Source organism: Manis pentadactyla, chromosome 10 (assembly GCF_030020395.1).
Source record: "Manis pentadactyla isolate mManPen7 chromosome 10, mManPen7.hap1, whole genome shotgun sequence".
NCBI classification, from domain to species: Eukaryota; Metazoa; Chordata; class Mammalia; order Pholidota; family Manidae; genus Manis; species Manis pentadactyla.
Genome location: NC_080028.1, coordinates 31831304 through 31847073, shown reverse-complemented (window position 1 = coordinate 31847073; position 15770 = coordinate 31831304). Strand labels below are relative to the sequence as shown.

The window sequence follows — 15770 nt, the reverse complement described above, 5'->3', positions numbered from 1 at the left end:
CGCCAACGACTACGGGAGCTGCTGATACGGCAGCAGATCCAGCGCAACACCCTGCGGCAGGAGAAGGAAACGGCTGCGGCAGCTGCTGGGGTGGTGGGGCCCCCAGGCACCTGGGGTGCTGAGCCTAGCAGCCCTGCCTTTGAGCAGCTGAGCCGAGGCCAGACCCCCTTTGCTGGCACCCAGGTTGGTAGAGCGGCAAGGGTGGGTGGGTCCAGGGTACTGAAGGTGGCCCTACCTCCTCTCTCTCCCTTCTAGGACAAGAACAGCCTTGTGGCGCTGCCCCCAAGCAAGCTGGGTGGCCCCATCCTGGGGCCCGGGGCTTTCCCTAGCGATGACCGGCTCTCTCGGCCACCTCCACCAGCCACCCCTTCTATGGATGTGAGCAGCCGGTAAGCCTGGGGGTTCCCTTGGGGTGGATGGGAGAACAGCTTACCACCGTGGTGCACTGTGTCCACTGTCCTGTCTTTCTCATCCTTGTCCAGGCTCACTCGTTCATCCCCATTCCTTCCCCCTACACCGTATTAACTCAATCCTCCCCTGCTGTCTTTGCCTGTGTTCCAGCTCTTCATACTGATTGCATCTTACTGACGGCTGTGTATTCTTGCAGGCAACTGGTGGGAGGCTCCCAGGCCTTCTACCAGCGCACGCCCTATGCAGGGCCGCTGCCCTCACAGCAGCAGCAGCAGCAGCAGCTGTGGCAGCAGCAGCAGCAGCAGGCGACAGCAGCCTCCATGCGCCTCGCCATGTCCGCTCGCTTCCCCTCAGCTGGGCCTGAGCTGAGCCGCCAAGCCCTAGGCTCCCCCTTGGCGGGAGTTCCCACCCGCCTGCCTGGCCCTGGTGAGCCAGTGCCTGGTCCAGCTGGTCCTGCCCAGTTCATTGAGTTGCGGCACAATGTACAGAAAGGACTAGGACCCGGGGGGACTCCGTTTCCCGGCCAGGGCCCCCCTCAGAGACCCCGTTTTTACCCCGTGAGTGAGGAGTCCCACCGACTGGCCCCTGAAGGGCTCCGAGGCCTGGCAATATCAGGCCTTCCCCCCCAGAAACCCTCGGCCCCACCAGCCCCTGAACTAAACAGCCTCCATCCAGCACCCCATACCAAGGGCCCCACCCTGCCCACTGGCTTGGAGCTGGTCAGCCGGCCCCCCTCAAGCACTGAGCTTGGCCGACCCCCTCCTCTGGCCCTGGAAGCTGGGAAGTTACCCTGTGAGGATCCTGAGCTGGATGATGACTTTGATGCCCATAAGGCCCTAGAGGATGACGAGGAGCTTGCTCACCTGGGCCTGGGTGTGGATGTGGCCAAGGGAGATGATGAGTTGGGCACCCTGGAAAACCTGGAGACCAACGACCCCCACCTGGATGACCTGCTCAATGGGGATGAGTTTGACCTACTGGCCTACACTGATCCTGAGCTGGATACTGGGGACAAGAAGGACATCTTCAATGAGCACCTGAGGCTGGTGGAGTCGGCCAATGAAAAGGCCGAGCGGGAGGCCCTGCTTCGCGGGGTAGAGCCAGGACCCTTGGTCCCTGAGGAGCGCCCTCTGCCTGCTGCTGAGGCCTCTGAACCCCGTCTGGCACCGGTGCTCTCTGATGTGAAGCCCAAGGTGGAGGAGGGTGGGCGCCACCCTTCCCCTTGCCAGTTCACCATGACCACCCCCAAAGCAGAGCCAGCACCTGCCACCACTTCCCTAGGCCTGGGGCTGAAGCCAGGACAGAATGTGATGGGCAGCCGGGACACCCGGCTGGGCACAGGACCCTTTTCTAGCAGTGGGCACACAACTGAGAAGGGCTCTTTTGGGGCCTCTGGAGGACCACCAGCTCACCTGCTGACCCCCAGCCCACTGAATGTCCCAGGAGGGTCCTCCTTGCTGGAAAAGTTTGAGCTAGAGAGTGGGGCCCTTACCTTGCCTGGTGGACATGCAGCAGCTGGGGATGAGCTGGACAAAATGGAGAGCTCACTGGTAGCCAGTGAATTGCCCTTGCTCATCGAGGACCTGTTGGAGCATGAGAAGAAGGAGCTGCAGAAGAAGCAGCAGCTTTCAGCACAGCTGCAGCCTGCGCAGCAGCAGCATTCCCTGCTGTCCACACCAGGCCCTGCCCAGGCCATGTCTTTGCCACATGAGGGCTCTTCTTCTAGTATGTCTGGGCCCCAACAGCAGCTCGCCCTGGGACTTGGAGGTTCCCGACAGCCAGGCTTGGCCCAACCACTGATGCCCACCCAGCCACCAGCTCATGCCCTTCAGCAGCGCCTGGCCCCATCCATGGCCATGGTATCCAACCAAGGGCATATGCAAAGTGGGCAGCATGGGGGGCAGGCAGGCTTGGTGCCCCAGCAGAGCCAACAGTCAGTGCTGGCACAGAAGCCCATGGGTACTATGTCACCTTCCATGTGCATGAAACCCCAGCAGCTGGCGATGCAGCAGCAGCTGGCTAACAGCTTCTTCCCGGATACAGGTAACTTCAAGCTGGGAGCACTGGCTTAGTTACTCAGGTGATCATGGTAACCACCGAATGGGTGCTTAAGCTGCAGACCTAAGCTGATCCCTAGTTAAGAGAGGTGGAATGAAAAGAGCCTTGGCTAAATATCTTACTAGTGGTGTAGGCAGAAGCACTATAGCTTTTAAGATGGAAGGAACAGTGGCTGGCATATAGCAGGCATTCAGGTGGAATGAATGTATAAAGCCTGATTAGCAAAGGCTTTATAGCTGTGCTGATACTAAAAGATTAAGACTTGGAGAGAGGTGGTAGAAGAAAAAGTAATCTGGTAGGTGAAAAGACTTGAGTGAGGCTATTGTGGCAAGAATGTCAGTGGGGCATATTTGGAGACAGTAAAGTGGTGAGGCTGGAGTAGACTCTGGAGGAAAGTGGGGAGGCAGAACCATAATTTTGGAGAAGCAGCAGGGGCCAGATGAGGGACCATCTCAAATTACAACTAGCATTTATTGAGTGACTACCATTTGCCAAGCAATGTGCTTTATATTTGTTTAATCATCATAACCAACTCATTAAATTGGTTATTATTATCTTCAGTTATAGAAAAGGAAACAGGCATGGAAGTTAAGTAAGTTGCCCAAGATCACACAACGAATAGAGCTAGAGTCTCTCTTAACTGCCTCAGAAACAGTAGGAAAGGGAGTTTGGTTAGTCCTTTAAAAAGGGAGCCAGTTTTCTGAGCAGTGGAGATATAGTATTGAGGATCTTAGGAGAATTTTAATTTGCTTGTGGTTGCTTATTTCTCCGATTGTACCTAGCATCCTGGGTAGGCAGGGAAGTGGGCTGTGAGTGATGCTTGTGCCTGAAGCAGCTTTGGCATCTAGAGCTTTGGCACACTGCCTGTATCTTAGGTTCTTGGGCTACACTAGTTGCCCTAAGAACATTACTTTTGAAGAATGCTTTCTAGTTCATAAAGTGTACTCATATTCTTTTCTCATTAGGTCTTCTGAGTAGCTTCAAGAGGTAGGCAGAAGAGAAATCATGATCTCTATCAAACAGAGAAGTAAACTGAGGCTCAGAGAAGTGAAATGATGTTGTTATATTGGCTCAACAAATATTTACCAAGTACTTACTCCTAATACAGTGCCAGAAAAAAAAAAACAGGGCCACATGCCCTGTGAATGATAGAGCTGAGTCACCCACACTGCCTGGCTCCTAGTCTAGTTGTCTTTCCACCATGCCATGCCATTGTTCTGCTTGGCATGGTCGAGGTCAAGGTGTTGGAGGGAATGGCAGGCATGGAGTGGAGCTTTGACCCCAATGTCCAGCTCATTTAGCTTTTCCCTCTCCAGACCTGGACAAGTTTGCTGCAGAAGATATCATTGATCCCATTGCAAAGGCTAAGATGGTGGCTTTGAAAGGCATCAAGAAGGTAATGGCTCAGGGCAGCATTGGAGTGGCACCTGGTATGAACAGGTAAGATTAGGGGGGTTGGTCCCTTTCTATCCCTCTCCCTACTTGTCCCACCTCTGCTTTTCAACTTTCCCCATCACCAACACATCCTCTGTGCTTTGGTGGACTGCAGGCAGCAAGTGTCCCTGCTAGCCCAGAGACTCTCAGGGGGGCCCAGCAGTGATCTGCAGAATCATGTGGTAGCTGGGAGTGGACAGGTAAGTGATCAGGTGGGAGTAGGAACTTGTGCCCTATGCCTTTGGGCCATCCTAATTAGGGCCTGGTGTGGCACAGTGACCCTTCAGTGGTCTCTCTCATCACAGGAGCGGAGTGCTGGTGACCCTTCCCAGCCTCGTCCCAATCCACCTGCTTTTGCCCAGGGAGTGATCAGTGAGTATGGGGATGGGAAGGTGTGTGCAGGGAAGTAAGTGGCTTGGGGCATGTGGAAGAAGAGGGATTAGGATCACCATTTTGTGGGTCTTGACACCCCTCTTACTTTTCCAGATGAGGCTGACCAGCGGCAGTATGAGGAGTGGCTGTTCCATACCCAACAGCTCCTGCAGATGCAGCTGAAGGTGCTCGAGGAGCAGATTGGTGTGCACCGCAAGTCCCGAAAGGCTCTGTGTGCCAAGCAGCGCACTGCCAAAAAGGCCGGCCGTGAGTTCCCAGAAGCTGACGCTGAGAAGCTCAAGCTGGTTACGGAGCAGCAGAGCAAGATCCAGAAACAGCTAGATCAGGTGAGGAAAGCAGCCTTCAGCCGTGCAGCCAGGAGCCTGGGAAGAGGGGTGGCACGGGCCGGCAGGCTCCAGGCTGACCCGCGGCCCTCTTGCACCAGGTGCGGAAGCAGCAGAAGGAGCACACGAACCTGATGGCAGAGTATCGCAACAAGCAACAGCAGCAGCAGCAGCAGCAACAGCAGCAGCAGCAGCAGCAGCAGCACTCGGCCGTGCTGGCCCTCAGCCCTTCCCAGAGCCCACGGCTGATCACCAAGCTGCCTGGTCAGCTGCTTCCTGGCCATGGGCTGCAGCCTCCACCAGGGCCCCCGGGTGGGCAGGCTGCAGGTCTTCGCCTGCCCCCCGGGGGCATGGCACTACCTGGACAGCCTGGTGGCCCCTTCCTCAGCACGACCCTGGCCCAGCAGCAGCAACAGCAACATTCTGGTGGGGCTGGGGCCCTGGCTGGTCCCTCAGGGGGCTTTTTCCCTGGCAACCTTGCTCTTCGAGGCCTAGGACCCGATTCGAGGCTTTTACAGGAGAGGCAGCTGCAGCTGCAGCAGCAACGTATGCAACTTGCCCAGAAACTGCAACAGCAGCAACAGCAGCAGCAGCAGCACCTCCTAGGACAGGTGGCAGTCCAGCAGCAACAGCAGCAGGGCCCAGGGGTACAGGCCAACCAGGCTTTGGGGCCCAAGCCCCAGGGGCTTCTGCCTCCCAGCAGCCATCAAGGCCTCTTGGTCCAGCAGCTGTCCCCCCAAGCATCTCAGGGGCCCCAGGGCATGCTGGGCCCTGCCCAGGTGGCAGTATTGCAGCAGCCACAGCAGCAGCAGCAGCACCCTGGGGCATTGGGCGCCCAGGGTTCTCACAGACAGGTGCTTCTGACCCAGTCCCGGGTGCTGAGTTCTCCCCAGCTGGCACAGCAGGGTCAGGGCCTTATGGGACACCGGCTGGTCACAGCCCAGCAACAACAGCAGCAGCAGCAGCAACACCAACAGCAGGGCTCCATGGCAGGGCTTTCCCATCTTCAGCAGGGTCTGCTGCCACACAGCGGGCAGCCCAAACTGACTGCTCAGCCCATGGCCACCTTACAGCAGCAGCAGCAGCAGCAGCAGCAGCTTCAGCAACAGCAACTTCAGCAGCAGCAGCAGCAACTTCAACAGCAGCAGCAGCAACTTCAGCAGCAGCAGCTTCAACAGCAGCAGCAACAACAGCAACTTCAGCAGCAGCAGCAGCTTCAGCAGCAACAGTTACAACAGCAACAGCAGCTGCAGCAGCAGCAGCAGCAGCAGCAGCAGCAGATGAGCCTCTTGAACCAGAGCCGAACTTTATTGTCTCCGCAGCAGCAGCAACAGCAGGTGACACTCGACCCCGGCACACCAGCCAAGCCTCTGCAACACTTTACTAGTCCTGGAGCTCTGGGCCCAACCCTCCTCCTAATGGGCAAGGAGAAAAGCATTGTAGAAACGGCTCTTCCTCCGGAGGCCACTGAGGGGTCCAGCCCACATCAGGGAGGGCCTTTAGCAGTAGGGATTGTGCCTGAGCCAGTGGCCCCTGAGCCAGGGGAGGTAAAGCCCTCACTCTCCGGGGACTCACCGCTCCTGCTTGTCCAACACCAGGCCCAGCCTCAGCCCCACTCTGTGCAGCTGCAGCCGCCTCTGAGGCTCCCAGGACAGCAGCAACCGCAAGCCAGCGGGCCCCACCCAGCAGGTGTGGGAAGCCACGCACAGCCAGGCAGTGGATCATCTGAGGCCTCGTCTGTACCCCACCTGCTGGCCCAGTCCTCTGTTTCCTTAGGGGAGCAGCCTGGGCCCATGGCCCAGAACCTTCTGGGCTCCCAACAGCCCCTCGGATTAGAGCGGCCTGTGCAGGGTAACACAGGGCCACAGCCTGCCAAACCAGGATCTGTGCCCCAGTCTGTGCAGGGCCTACCTGGGGCTGGACTCATGCCCACTGTGGGTCAGCTTCGGGCACAGCTCCAAGGAGTCCTGGCCAAAACCCCACAGCTGCGGCACCTGAGCCCCCAACAGCAGCAGCAGCTACAGGCGCTGCTTGTGCAGCGGCAGCTGCAGCAGGGCCAGTCCATGCGCCACGCCCCCCCCTACCAGGAGCCTGCTGCCCAGCCCTCTCCCCTCCAGGGCCTTCTGGGCCGCCAGCCCCAGCCTGGGGGCTTCCCTGGACCCCAGACAGGCCCCCTCCAGGAGCCAGGAGCAGGGCTCCGACCTCAGGGCCCACCCCGGCTTCCCGCCCCACAAGGAGCCTTATCCACAGGACCAGTCCTTGGCCCTGTCCATCCCACACCTCTACCATCCAGCCCTCAAGAGCCAAAGAGATCTTCCTCACAGTTACCTTCCCCCAGCACTCAGCTTCCCTCTGAGGCCCACCTCACCCCAACCCAGCCAGGGACCCCAAAACCCCAGGGGCCACCCTTGGAGCTGCCTCCTGGGAGGCTCTCACCTGCTGCTGCCCAGCTTGCAGATTCCTTCTTTGGCAAGAGTCTGAGACCTTGGGACCCCTCAGATGCCCTGGTAGAAGCCCAGAAGCCGGAGCAGAGCGGCCTGGTACCTGGGCATCTGGAGCAGGTGAATGGACAGGCAGTGCTGGAGCCACCCCATCTCAGCATCAAGCAGGAACCTCGAGAAGAGCCATGTGCCCTGGGAGCCCAGGCAGTGAAGAGGGAAGCCAACGGGGAGCCAGGAGGGGCACCAGGTACCAGCAACCACCTCCTGCTGGCAGGCCCCCGCTCAGAGGCAGGGCATCTGCTCCTGCAGAAGCTTCTACGGGCAAAGAATGTGCAACTCGGCACTGGGCGGGGGCCCGAGGGGCTGCGAGCTGAGATCAACGGGCACATTGACAGCAAGCTGGCTGGGCTGGAGCAGAAACTACAGGGTACCCCCAGCAACAAGGAGGTGAGTATGCTAGCTAGAGAGGAGCCTAGAGAGAGAGGGGCCTGGAGCCCAGGGCAGAGTGAGCAGGTCTGGGTGAAGCAGAAGAGGTGAGGGCTCTGAGGAGGACAGCCACCTTCACTGTGATTTTATCCGGCTTAGGATATAGCAGCAAGGAAGCCTTTAACACCGAAGCCCAAGCGGGTACAGAAGGCCAGCGACAGGTTGGTGAGCTCCCGAAAGAAGCTGCGGAAGGAGGACGGGGTCAGGGCCAGCGAGGCCTTGCTGAAACAGCTGCAACAGGTGATCCCAAGGAGCCAGTCCCCTGGTCCCAACCCAGGGTATGGGGGCTCCCTGGCACCCAGCTGTGTAGCTGCAGGTCTCCAACTTTGTCATTTTGCCCCTTCTAGGAGCTGTCCCTGCTGCCCCTAACAGAGCCTACCATCACCGCCAATTTTAGCCTCTTTGCTCCCTTTGGTAGTGGCTGCCCAGTCAGTGGGCAGTGCCAGCTGAGGGGGGCCTTTGGAAGTGGGGCACTGGCCTCTGGCCCTGACTACTATTCCCAGCTGCTTACCAAGGTCAGAAAAATGGCAATACCTTTTGAGGGTGATGAGCTTCTTTGCGGGGGGTGGAGGTGGGCGTGGAGATGGCTGAGGTAGTATGGGGTCAGGAGATGGCATCAGTCTCCCTATGCCATCTTGCACACAACACCCCACCCCATTCCCAGAATAACCTGAGTAACCCGCCGACACCACCCTCGTCGCTGCCGCCCACCCCACCCCCATCGGTGCAGCAGAAGATGGTGAATGGCGTCACTCCATCTGAAGAGCTGGGGGAGCACCCCAAGGATGCCACCTCTGCCCGGGACGCTGAGAGCACGCTGAGGGGTAAGTCAGGAGCAGAGTGGGCCTCTCCTTCCTTAGTGGGATTTGGTGGTTGGGATCCAAGCCAGTTAGTGTGCCATTCCACACAGTTTGAGATACAAGCAGTTGCATGTTGCCCTGGGTGCACACATGATGGGGCCCCTGAGAAGGAAAGGCCTCTTCAGCACAGCTGGGTTGATAGCTAAGATGGGCTTCAGTGGGAGAGGTGGATGGCAGCTAGAGAACTAATGAAGCTTTTGTTGATGAGGAGCAGCCAAACTTTAGTGGGTATAGAACTACAGTCAGGTCTGGATTTGAATACTGTGTCCCACATTCATTTAGTTGTGTTACTACAGCCAAGTAATACAACTGACTTGGGTGAGCCTCAGTTTCCTCACCGTATAGTAGGTATTGTGTACTCACCTGTTGAGACTGTTAAAAGATGATAAAAATAGATTATACCTAAAGCCCAAGGCCTGGCAAATAGGAAAGGCTCATAAATAAAGCTTGCCTGCCGTAAACTGGTGGTGGATCGGTAAACAGTGGTCATGATAGCTAAGCCAGATCTTGTACTAGTTAGGCCTGAAATGGGGGAGAAAGCACCCTCAGCCCTGGCCACCCTCAGCCTGCCATTTTCTTTCTCTACAGACCCCTCAGATGCTTCAGAGGTGAAGAGTCTAGACTTGCTGGCCGCCTTGCCTACACCCCCCCACAATCAGACTGAGGATGTCAGGTGGGAGTGGGACCAGAAATGAGGGTAAAGAATGGGGGTGGTGCACAGGTTGCCTCATTATTCCTTTGGCCAATGGTGGATTTCAAGTAAGGCTATGACAAATACTAATTTCTAGAATTGGGAGGGGGAGTCTGCAAGGTTGTAACAACAAATGTCCACTTTTGGCCTCCAGGATGGAGAGTGATGAGGACAGCGACTCTCCTGACAGCATTGTGCCAGCTTCGTCTCCTGAGAGCATCCTGGGGGAGGAAGCCTCTCGTTTCCCTCAGCTGGGCTCAGGCCGGTGGGAGCAGGATGACCGAGCTCTCTCCCCTGTTATCCCCATCATTCCTCGGGCCAGCATCCCAGGTAGAGGCTCTCTGCACAGGGGCTGGGCCTGGCTGGGATGTCAGAGGCTGGGAGAGAGAGAGGCAGCTGGAGCTTATTCAGGTCCCTCTCTCTCATTCAGTCTTCCCAGATACTAAACCTTACGGGGCCCTAGACCTGGAAGCCCCTGGAAAGCTACCTACCACAACCTGGGAAAAGGGCAAAGGAAGTGAGGTGTCAGTCATGTTGACAGTCTCTGCTGCTGCAGCCAAGGTGTGTCCTGGGGGTGCCTTGGAAGCTGAGCATACCCTGGTCAGAGAGCAGTTCCTGGAACTCATCTGGATAAAATCGATCATTCAAAACTCTGTACTGAAGACCTACTGTGCATGAACGCTTGGGCTAGAGGCTATGGCATTACCAATTAAATGGAAAACATGACAGGTCCCTGCCCTCAGTGCGCTCACAGTCCAGTGGTAAATACCCAAGTTATCAACAAGGAGAGTATGTATAGTGCAAGGAATGCTGCAAAACAGCATGTCCACAGTCGCATTTGTTGGAACTCTTTTTTTTTTTAACATTAATAGGGTTTTGTGGTCAAAGAAAATTGGAAATTCCAGTTGCAACAATAGAATACGTTTCTTTACTAAATAAGATTCCTCAGATCCTTTAATTTGCTAAGTTGTATGTTATGAATCTCATAAGTTGTGGATATGGTATGTGTCATTTCCTAAACTTAGTGGACACAGATCCCTTGCCACAACAGTTTGGTAAAGGCAGCTGTAAGGGAAGTTCATGAGAATGGCTAGATGGCCCAGCAGCAGGACTGAGCAGATGCTTGGGGAATTGTGTTCTGGGTGTCCTTGTCCCCAGTGAGCTAGTGATAGGGCTCACTCTACATGCTGGTGACACAGCTCTTTCATCCCCTTTCCTGCCCTGGCAGAACCTGAGTGGTGTTATGGTGGCAGTGGCAGAGCTGCTAAGCATGAAGATCCCCAACTCCTATGAGGTGCTGTTCCCAGAGAGCCCTGCCCGGGCAGGCATTGAGCCTAAGAAGGGGGAAGCTGAGGGCCCTGGTGAGTGTGGCAGGAAAACTCCTTGGGGCCTGCGGGGGATGATTCTGGTGGGAGGCTCTGACCCCTTCCTACCTGCAGGTGGGAAAGAAAAGGGCCTGGGCGGCAAGAGCCCAGAAACTGGCACTGACTGGCTGAGGCAGTTTGATGCAGTGTTGCCTGGCTATACGCTCAAGAGCCAGCTAGACATCTTGAGCCTCCTGAAACAGGTAGGTCTCTGGGAGAAACGGGGGTGGGTATCTGGCTAGGGCAAAGAAGGCAGAGGGCTTTTGGGAGAGTGGAATCAGGGTGGGCGGAAGGATGGGGCTAGATAAGGGAGGAGCTGGCACTAATGATACAGGGCACGTGCCCTCCCATAGGAGAGCCCTGTCCCAGAGCCACCCACCCAACACAGCTACACCTACAACGTCTCCAATCTGGATGTGCGACAGCTTTCGGCCCCGCCTCCTGAGGAACCCTCCCCACCCCCATCCCCTTTGGCCCCCTCTCCTGCCAGCCCCCCTGCTGAGCCCCTGGTTGAACTCCCCACTGAGCCTTCAGCTGAGCCACCAGTCCCTTCGCCTCTGCTGCTGGCCTCATCCCCTGAGTCAGCCCGGCCCAAGCCCCGAGCCCGGCCCCCTGAGGAAGGTGAAGATTCCCACCCCCCTCGCCTCAAAAAGTGGAAGGGGGTGCGCTGGAAGCGACTGCGACTGCTGCTGACCATCCAGAAAGGCAGTGGGCGGCAGGAGGATGAGCGCGAAGTGGCAGAGTTTATGGAACAGCTCGGCACAGCCCTGCGACCTGACAAGGTGCCTCGAGACATGCGGCGTTGCTGCTTCTGTCATGAGGAGGGTGATGGGGCCACTGATGGGCCTGCCCGCCTGCTGAACCTGGACCTGGACCTGTGGGTGCACCTCAACTGCGCCCTGTGGTCTACGGAGGTGTATGAGACCCAGGGTGGGGCTCTAATGAATGTGGAGGTTGCCCTGCACCGAGGACTACTAACCAAGTGCTCCCTGTGCCAGCGCACCGGTGCCACCAGCAGCTGCAATCGCATGCGTTGCCCCAACGTCTACCATTTTGCCTGCGCCATCCGCGCCAAGTGCATGTTCTTCAAGGACAAGACCATGCTGTGTCCAGTGCATAAGATCAAGGGGCCCTGTGAGCAAGAGCTGAGCTCTTTTGCTGTCTTCCGGCGGGTCTACATTGAGCGGGATGAGGTGAAGCAGATCGCCAGCATCATCCAGCGGGGAGAGCGGCTACACATGTTCCGTGTCGGGGGCCTTGTATTCCACGCCATTGGACAGCTGCTGCCACACCAGATGGCCGACTTCCACAGTGCCAGCGCCCTGTACCCTGTGGGCTATGAGGCCACACGCATCTACTGGAGCCTTCGCACCAACAACCGCCGCTGCTGCTATCGCTGCTCCATCGGTGAGAACAACGGGCGGCCGGAGTTTGTCATCAAGGTCGTCGAGCAGGGCCTGGAGGACCTGGTCTTCACCGACACCTCTCCCCAGGGTGAGCACTGGGTTCTTGAAATGGTGATGCGGAAGTGGGCACATTTCTCCTGAAATCGCCTTTACAATATTGAGAAGAGATCTGCAGGGTCCCTGTGAGTGATCTGCCTCCTCCCACCTGGGACAGGCAGAGGTCTCTTGAAGATCCCCAGAGAAAGTGTTGTAGCCTCTCTTTAGTCACCTAAAATCCCCTTGTGATTGACCGTATCTCGGTGGTCTAATAACTTCGCATATTCTAGCTCCTTTACCTATCCTCAGAGGAACTAAAGAATACAGTTCTGAGACCCTATCATCTGGCTCATTCAACCTTGTCCTAACCATGAGTTCCTTCGGGTGGTTTTTCCCTGGACAAAATTTTTTTGATCTTAGTTTGGCGTTAATGATAAAAATAGCAGTAAGATAAGTTACCTTTTAGTGAGGATGTGCTATGTGCCATAAATTAAGCTAAGTGACTTAAAAAGGTTATTTTGTTCACGCAACCCTATGAGGTAAGTACTGTTATTATGCCAAGTTTATACATAAAGAAACTGAGTCTGGAGAGACTGAAGTATTTGGCTTACGGTTCCATGGCTAGTACTAGAGCCTGACTCCAAGTCTTCTCAACTCCAAAGCATGCCTGTTGTTCTGGCTCTCAGCAAGGCCTGTGGCCTCTGCTGAGACTCAAGGGCCCTGGGTTCATGTTTCACCGTCACAAGGCTCTCTGATGCTCCTTCAGGGTGGGAAGTCCTCTGGCTTGTTGACAGAATGGGACTGGGAGGCCAAGAAGGGGTCCTAAAGAACCACACACCCTTGTGACAGGAAGGTATGCAGGCTACAGGAAACAACTTCAGCTCAGGGTCAAGTTTAGGGCTGAAGTCATTGAACAGAAGTTGCCTCTGAGGGCTGCTCTCTTTCCTTGCCTCTTAGCTGTGTGGAATCGCATCATTGAGCCTGTAGCTGCCATGAGAAAAGAGGCTGACATGCTTCGGCTCTTCCCTGAGTATCTGAAAGGCGAGGAGCTCTTTGGGCTGACGGTGCACGCTGTACTACGCATAGCTGAATCAGTAAGAAGGGGGCTGGGAGGCCAGGCGGGCACTGTAAACTTTGGCCCTTCCCCAGAAATGCTTAGGCTAAGGTGAGCATTACTTGTGCCCACAGCTGCCTGGAGTGGAGAGCTGTCAAAACTATTTATTCCGCTATGGACGCCACCCCCTGATGGAGCTACCACTCATGATCAACCCTACTGGTTGTGCCCGATCAGAGCCTAAAATCCTCACACACTACAAACGGTGAGCTTGTGGGTCTGGGGCCAAGGGATGTGGGTAGGGGAGTCAGTAGGGATCCTCCATTCGATTAAGAGAGTTTGGGGTTACAGATCAGAATTCCCTTGGAGAGACTGGGGGTTCATTCTAGGCCTCCTGATTAGCGGGTGTGCAGGTATCACTAGGCTATCCCTATCCTCCCCAACCTGCTCAGGTGGCCTGGGTTGACCTGAAATCTAGGATAGACTTATCTTGGGCACCCTGGGAACGGCTGTTGGGGAGGTTCTGGGTAGACGGTGAAATTTTATGAAATATATAAGGGACCCAATCACTTCCTTTCTCTCCTGTTTTGCTTCCAGGGGGCCTCCCAAACCTCAGATGCCCCATGAGTATTAGGGTCACCTTCCCTTCCCCAGGCTTGAGTTGGTGTCAAAAATAATTAGAAATATAATAGAAAAATAATAAAACCTTACATTTGTATAGCACTTTATACTTTTTTTTTCAAAGCGTTTTCACATCCATTATCTCATTTGATCCTCACAACAACCTTATGAGGTAGGTAGGGCAGGTGGTATGACCCCCATTTTACAGCTGAGAAAAACTGAGACCCAGAAAGGTTAAGTGACTAGACAAAGGTCACACAGCTGGGACCAGAACCTTACCTCTTGACTTGTTCACCGTTGCTTCTGTGTACCACAGTAGCCTGGCCCTGGTCCCTGGGTAGAGGGAGGCAGGATCCATGGTTGCAGGGCTTTCTTGAAGACCTGTGGTTGCTCCTCAGGCTGTTGTAGAGTGCCAGACTCTACTCCAGTCAGCCCTGGTCCTGGATGCTCTACAGCAGTGGTTTTCAAACTGTGTGTGTTCTGAAAAGCCCTGGAACACATAGCTGAGTGGGCAGAACTTGGTCCTCCCTATGCATATAATCCCTTTCCCCAAATTGGATTCAATCAGAAGAATTCCGTATTCATCTAGTTTATGTATTGGAGTTCAGTAACATTTTGTAAAAAAAAAAAAAAAAAAAAAAAAAGGTAAAAAAGGAAGAATTTTTGCTAAATAAAAAGGAATAAAAAACGTTTGAAAACCACTGCTCTGGGATGGGTGAGAATTTGGCTGGTGCCCTAGGGTGGTGAGAAGGCATTCTGTCAGGCAGCAGTCATTCCCCTGCACTGAGCCGTCTGTACAGAGCCCAATGGTACATCAGAGAAGGGGACAGTGTGAAGAAAGGAAAGGATACTGCCTTTCGGCTATGAATTCAGAGCCAGTTTTAATTAAAATCCAGCCCAGTGTGGGAGACTCAGCCCCCATTTTCAGGGCTTCTAGTATGTGCAGGAGGTAGGGCTCAGACATTGGCACAAACCATGAACTTAAATTCCAGGCCTGGGCTGCTTGGGGAGGACCTCCCAGAGGAGCATGGCCCTGAATATGGTTTGGCAGGAGGGTGGTGGAAGGTGGGGAGATGGGAGAGTGGGCTCAGTGTAGGGGAATTGGCGTGCCCCTCCCCTCCCCCAGCCCCTCTCCTCATCCTGTGCTCTGTGTGCCACCCAAGGTGACAGAAGGGTACCCATACCTAGTTGGTGCATCACCAGAGCCAAGACCTAGATGCCTCCACTCCATTCCCAAGGCAGCACATGCCCCTAACTGGCGTGTTGCACATCCCAGGGAGGAGGTGGGTGGGGTGTGCTTGGTCTGAGGGAGAGCTGTCTTGTCATGGACTATATCACCTCCCAGGCCCCACACTCTGAACAGCACCAGCATGTCCAAAGCATATCAGAGCACCTTCACAGGCGAGACCAACACCCCGTACAGCAAGCAGTTTGTGCACTCCAAGTCATCTCAGTACCGGCGACTGCGCACTGAGTGGAAGAACAATGTGTATCTGGCTCGCTCTCGTATCCAGGGCCTGGGGCTCTATGCAGCCAAGGACCTAGAAAAGCACACAATGGTCATCGAGTACATTGGTACCATCATTCGCAACGAGGTGGCCAATCGGCGGGAGAAAATCTATGAGGAGCAGGTATGGGCTGACAGGCCGTCGTGGTGCATGGTCCATGTACATCCAAGGAACAAAGGGCTGGATTGGGCTTGGGAGCAGGTGGAAAGCTGTGGGAGGAAGAAGAGAGAGGCAGGAGAAACAGTAAGAAATAAGCCACTGCTCAAGTCCGCAACCTCATCCCACCACCGCCACTGCCATTATCTGATACTCTTGCCCCTTCTGCAACTTCTGCCTTTCTAGAACCGAGGCATCTACATGTTCCGAATAAATAATGAACATGTGATTGATGCTACCTTGACTGGAGGCCCTGCCAGGTGAGAGGGGAATGAGGAGGTAGGGATTTGTGGTCCCTGAGGGTGACCCTCTGGGGGTGGGCCAACCAAGGACCCCAAATCATCCCAGCTTAGTTGCCTGGCATTCCTGACTGTGTCCCACTGCCCAGGTACATTAACCATTCCTGTGCGCCTAACTGTGTGGCGGAAGTTGTCACATTTGACAAGGAGGATAAAATCATCATCATCTCCAGCCGGCGAATCCCCAAAGGAGAGGAGGTGAGAGGAAACCTCCTGTGTGAGTGTCAAA

The 15770-nt window shown here is 55.4% G+C and overlaps 1 protein-coding gene across 11 annotated transcripts in view; it reads left to right on the top strand.

Annotated features, from left to right (window-relative positions):
* Positions 1-15770, top strand: part of KMT2D (lysine methyltransferase 2D) — a 39482-nt gene that overhangs the window by 20702 nt on the left and 3010 nt on the right. For 6 of the 11 annotated variants that reach the window (XM_057486539.1, XM_036891527.2, XM_057486540.1 and 3 more), the window contains exons 33-55: positions 1-183; positions 256-389; positions 608-2454; positions 3786-3909; positions 4019-4103; positions 4209-4275; positions 4390-4622; positions 4721-7507; positions 7646-7786; positions 7894-8061; positions 8211-8370; positions 8995-9079; positions 9252-9427; positions 9528-9658; positions 10326-10458; positions 10537-10664; positions 10815-11955; positions 12861-12997; positions 13092-13222; positions 13703-13750; positions 14924-15209; positions 15429-15502; positions 15631-15739. In XM_057486539.1, coding sequence (XP_057342522.1) covers positions 1-183; positions 256-389; positions 608-2454; positions 3786-3909; positions 4019-4103; positions 4209-4275; positions 4390-4622; positions 4721-7507; positions 7646-7786; positions 7894-8061; positions 8211-8370; positions 8995-9079; positions 9252-9427; positions 9528-9658; positions 10326-10458; positions 10537-10664; positions 10815-11955; positions 12861-12997; positions 13092-13222; positions 13703-13750; positions 14924-15209; positions 15429-15502; positions 15631-15739 — 8508 coding nt within the window. The other 5 variants (XM_036891551.2, XM_057486541.1, XM_057486544.1 and 2 more) reach the window with 4 other exon arrangements.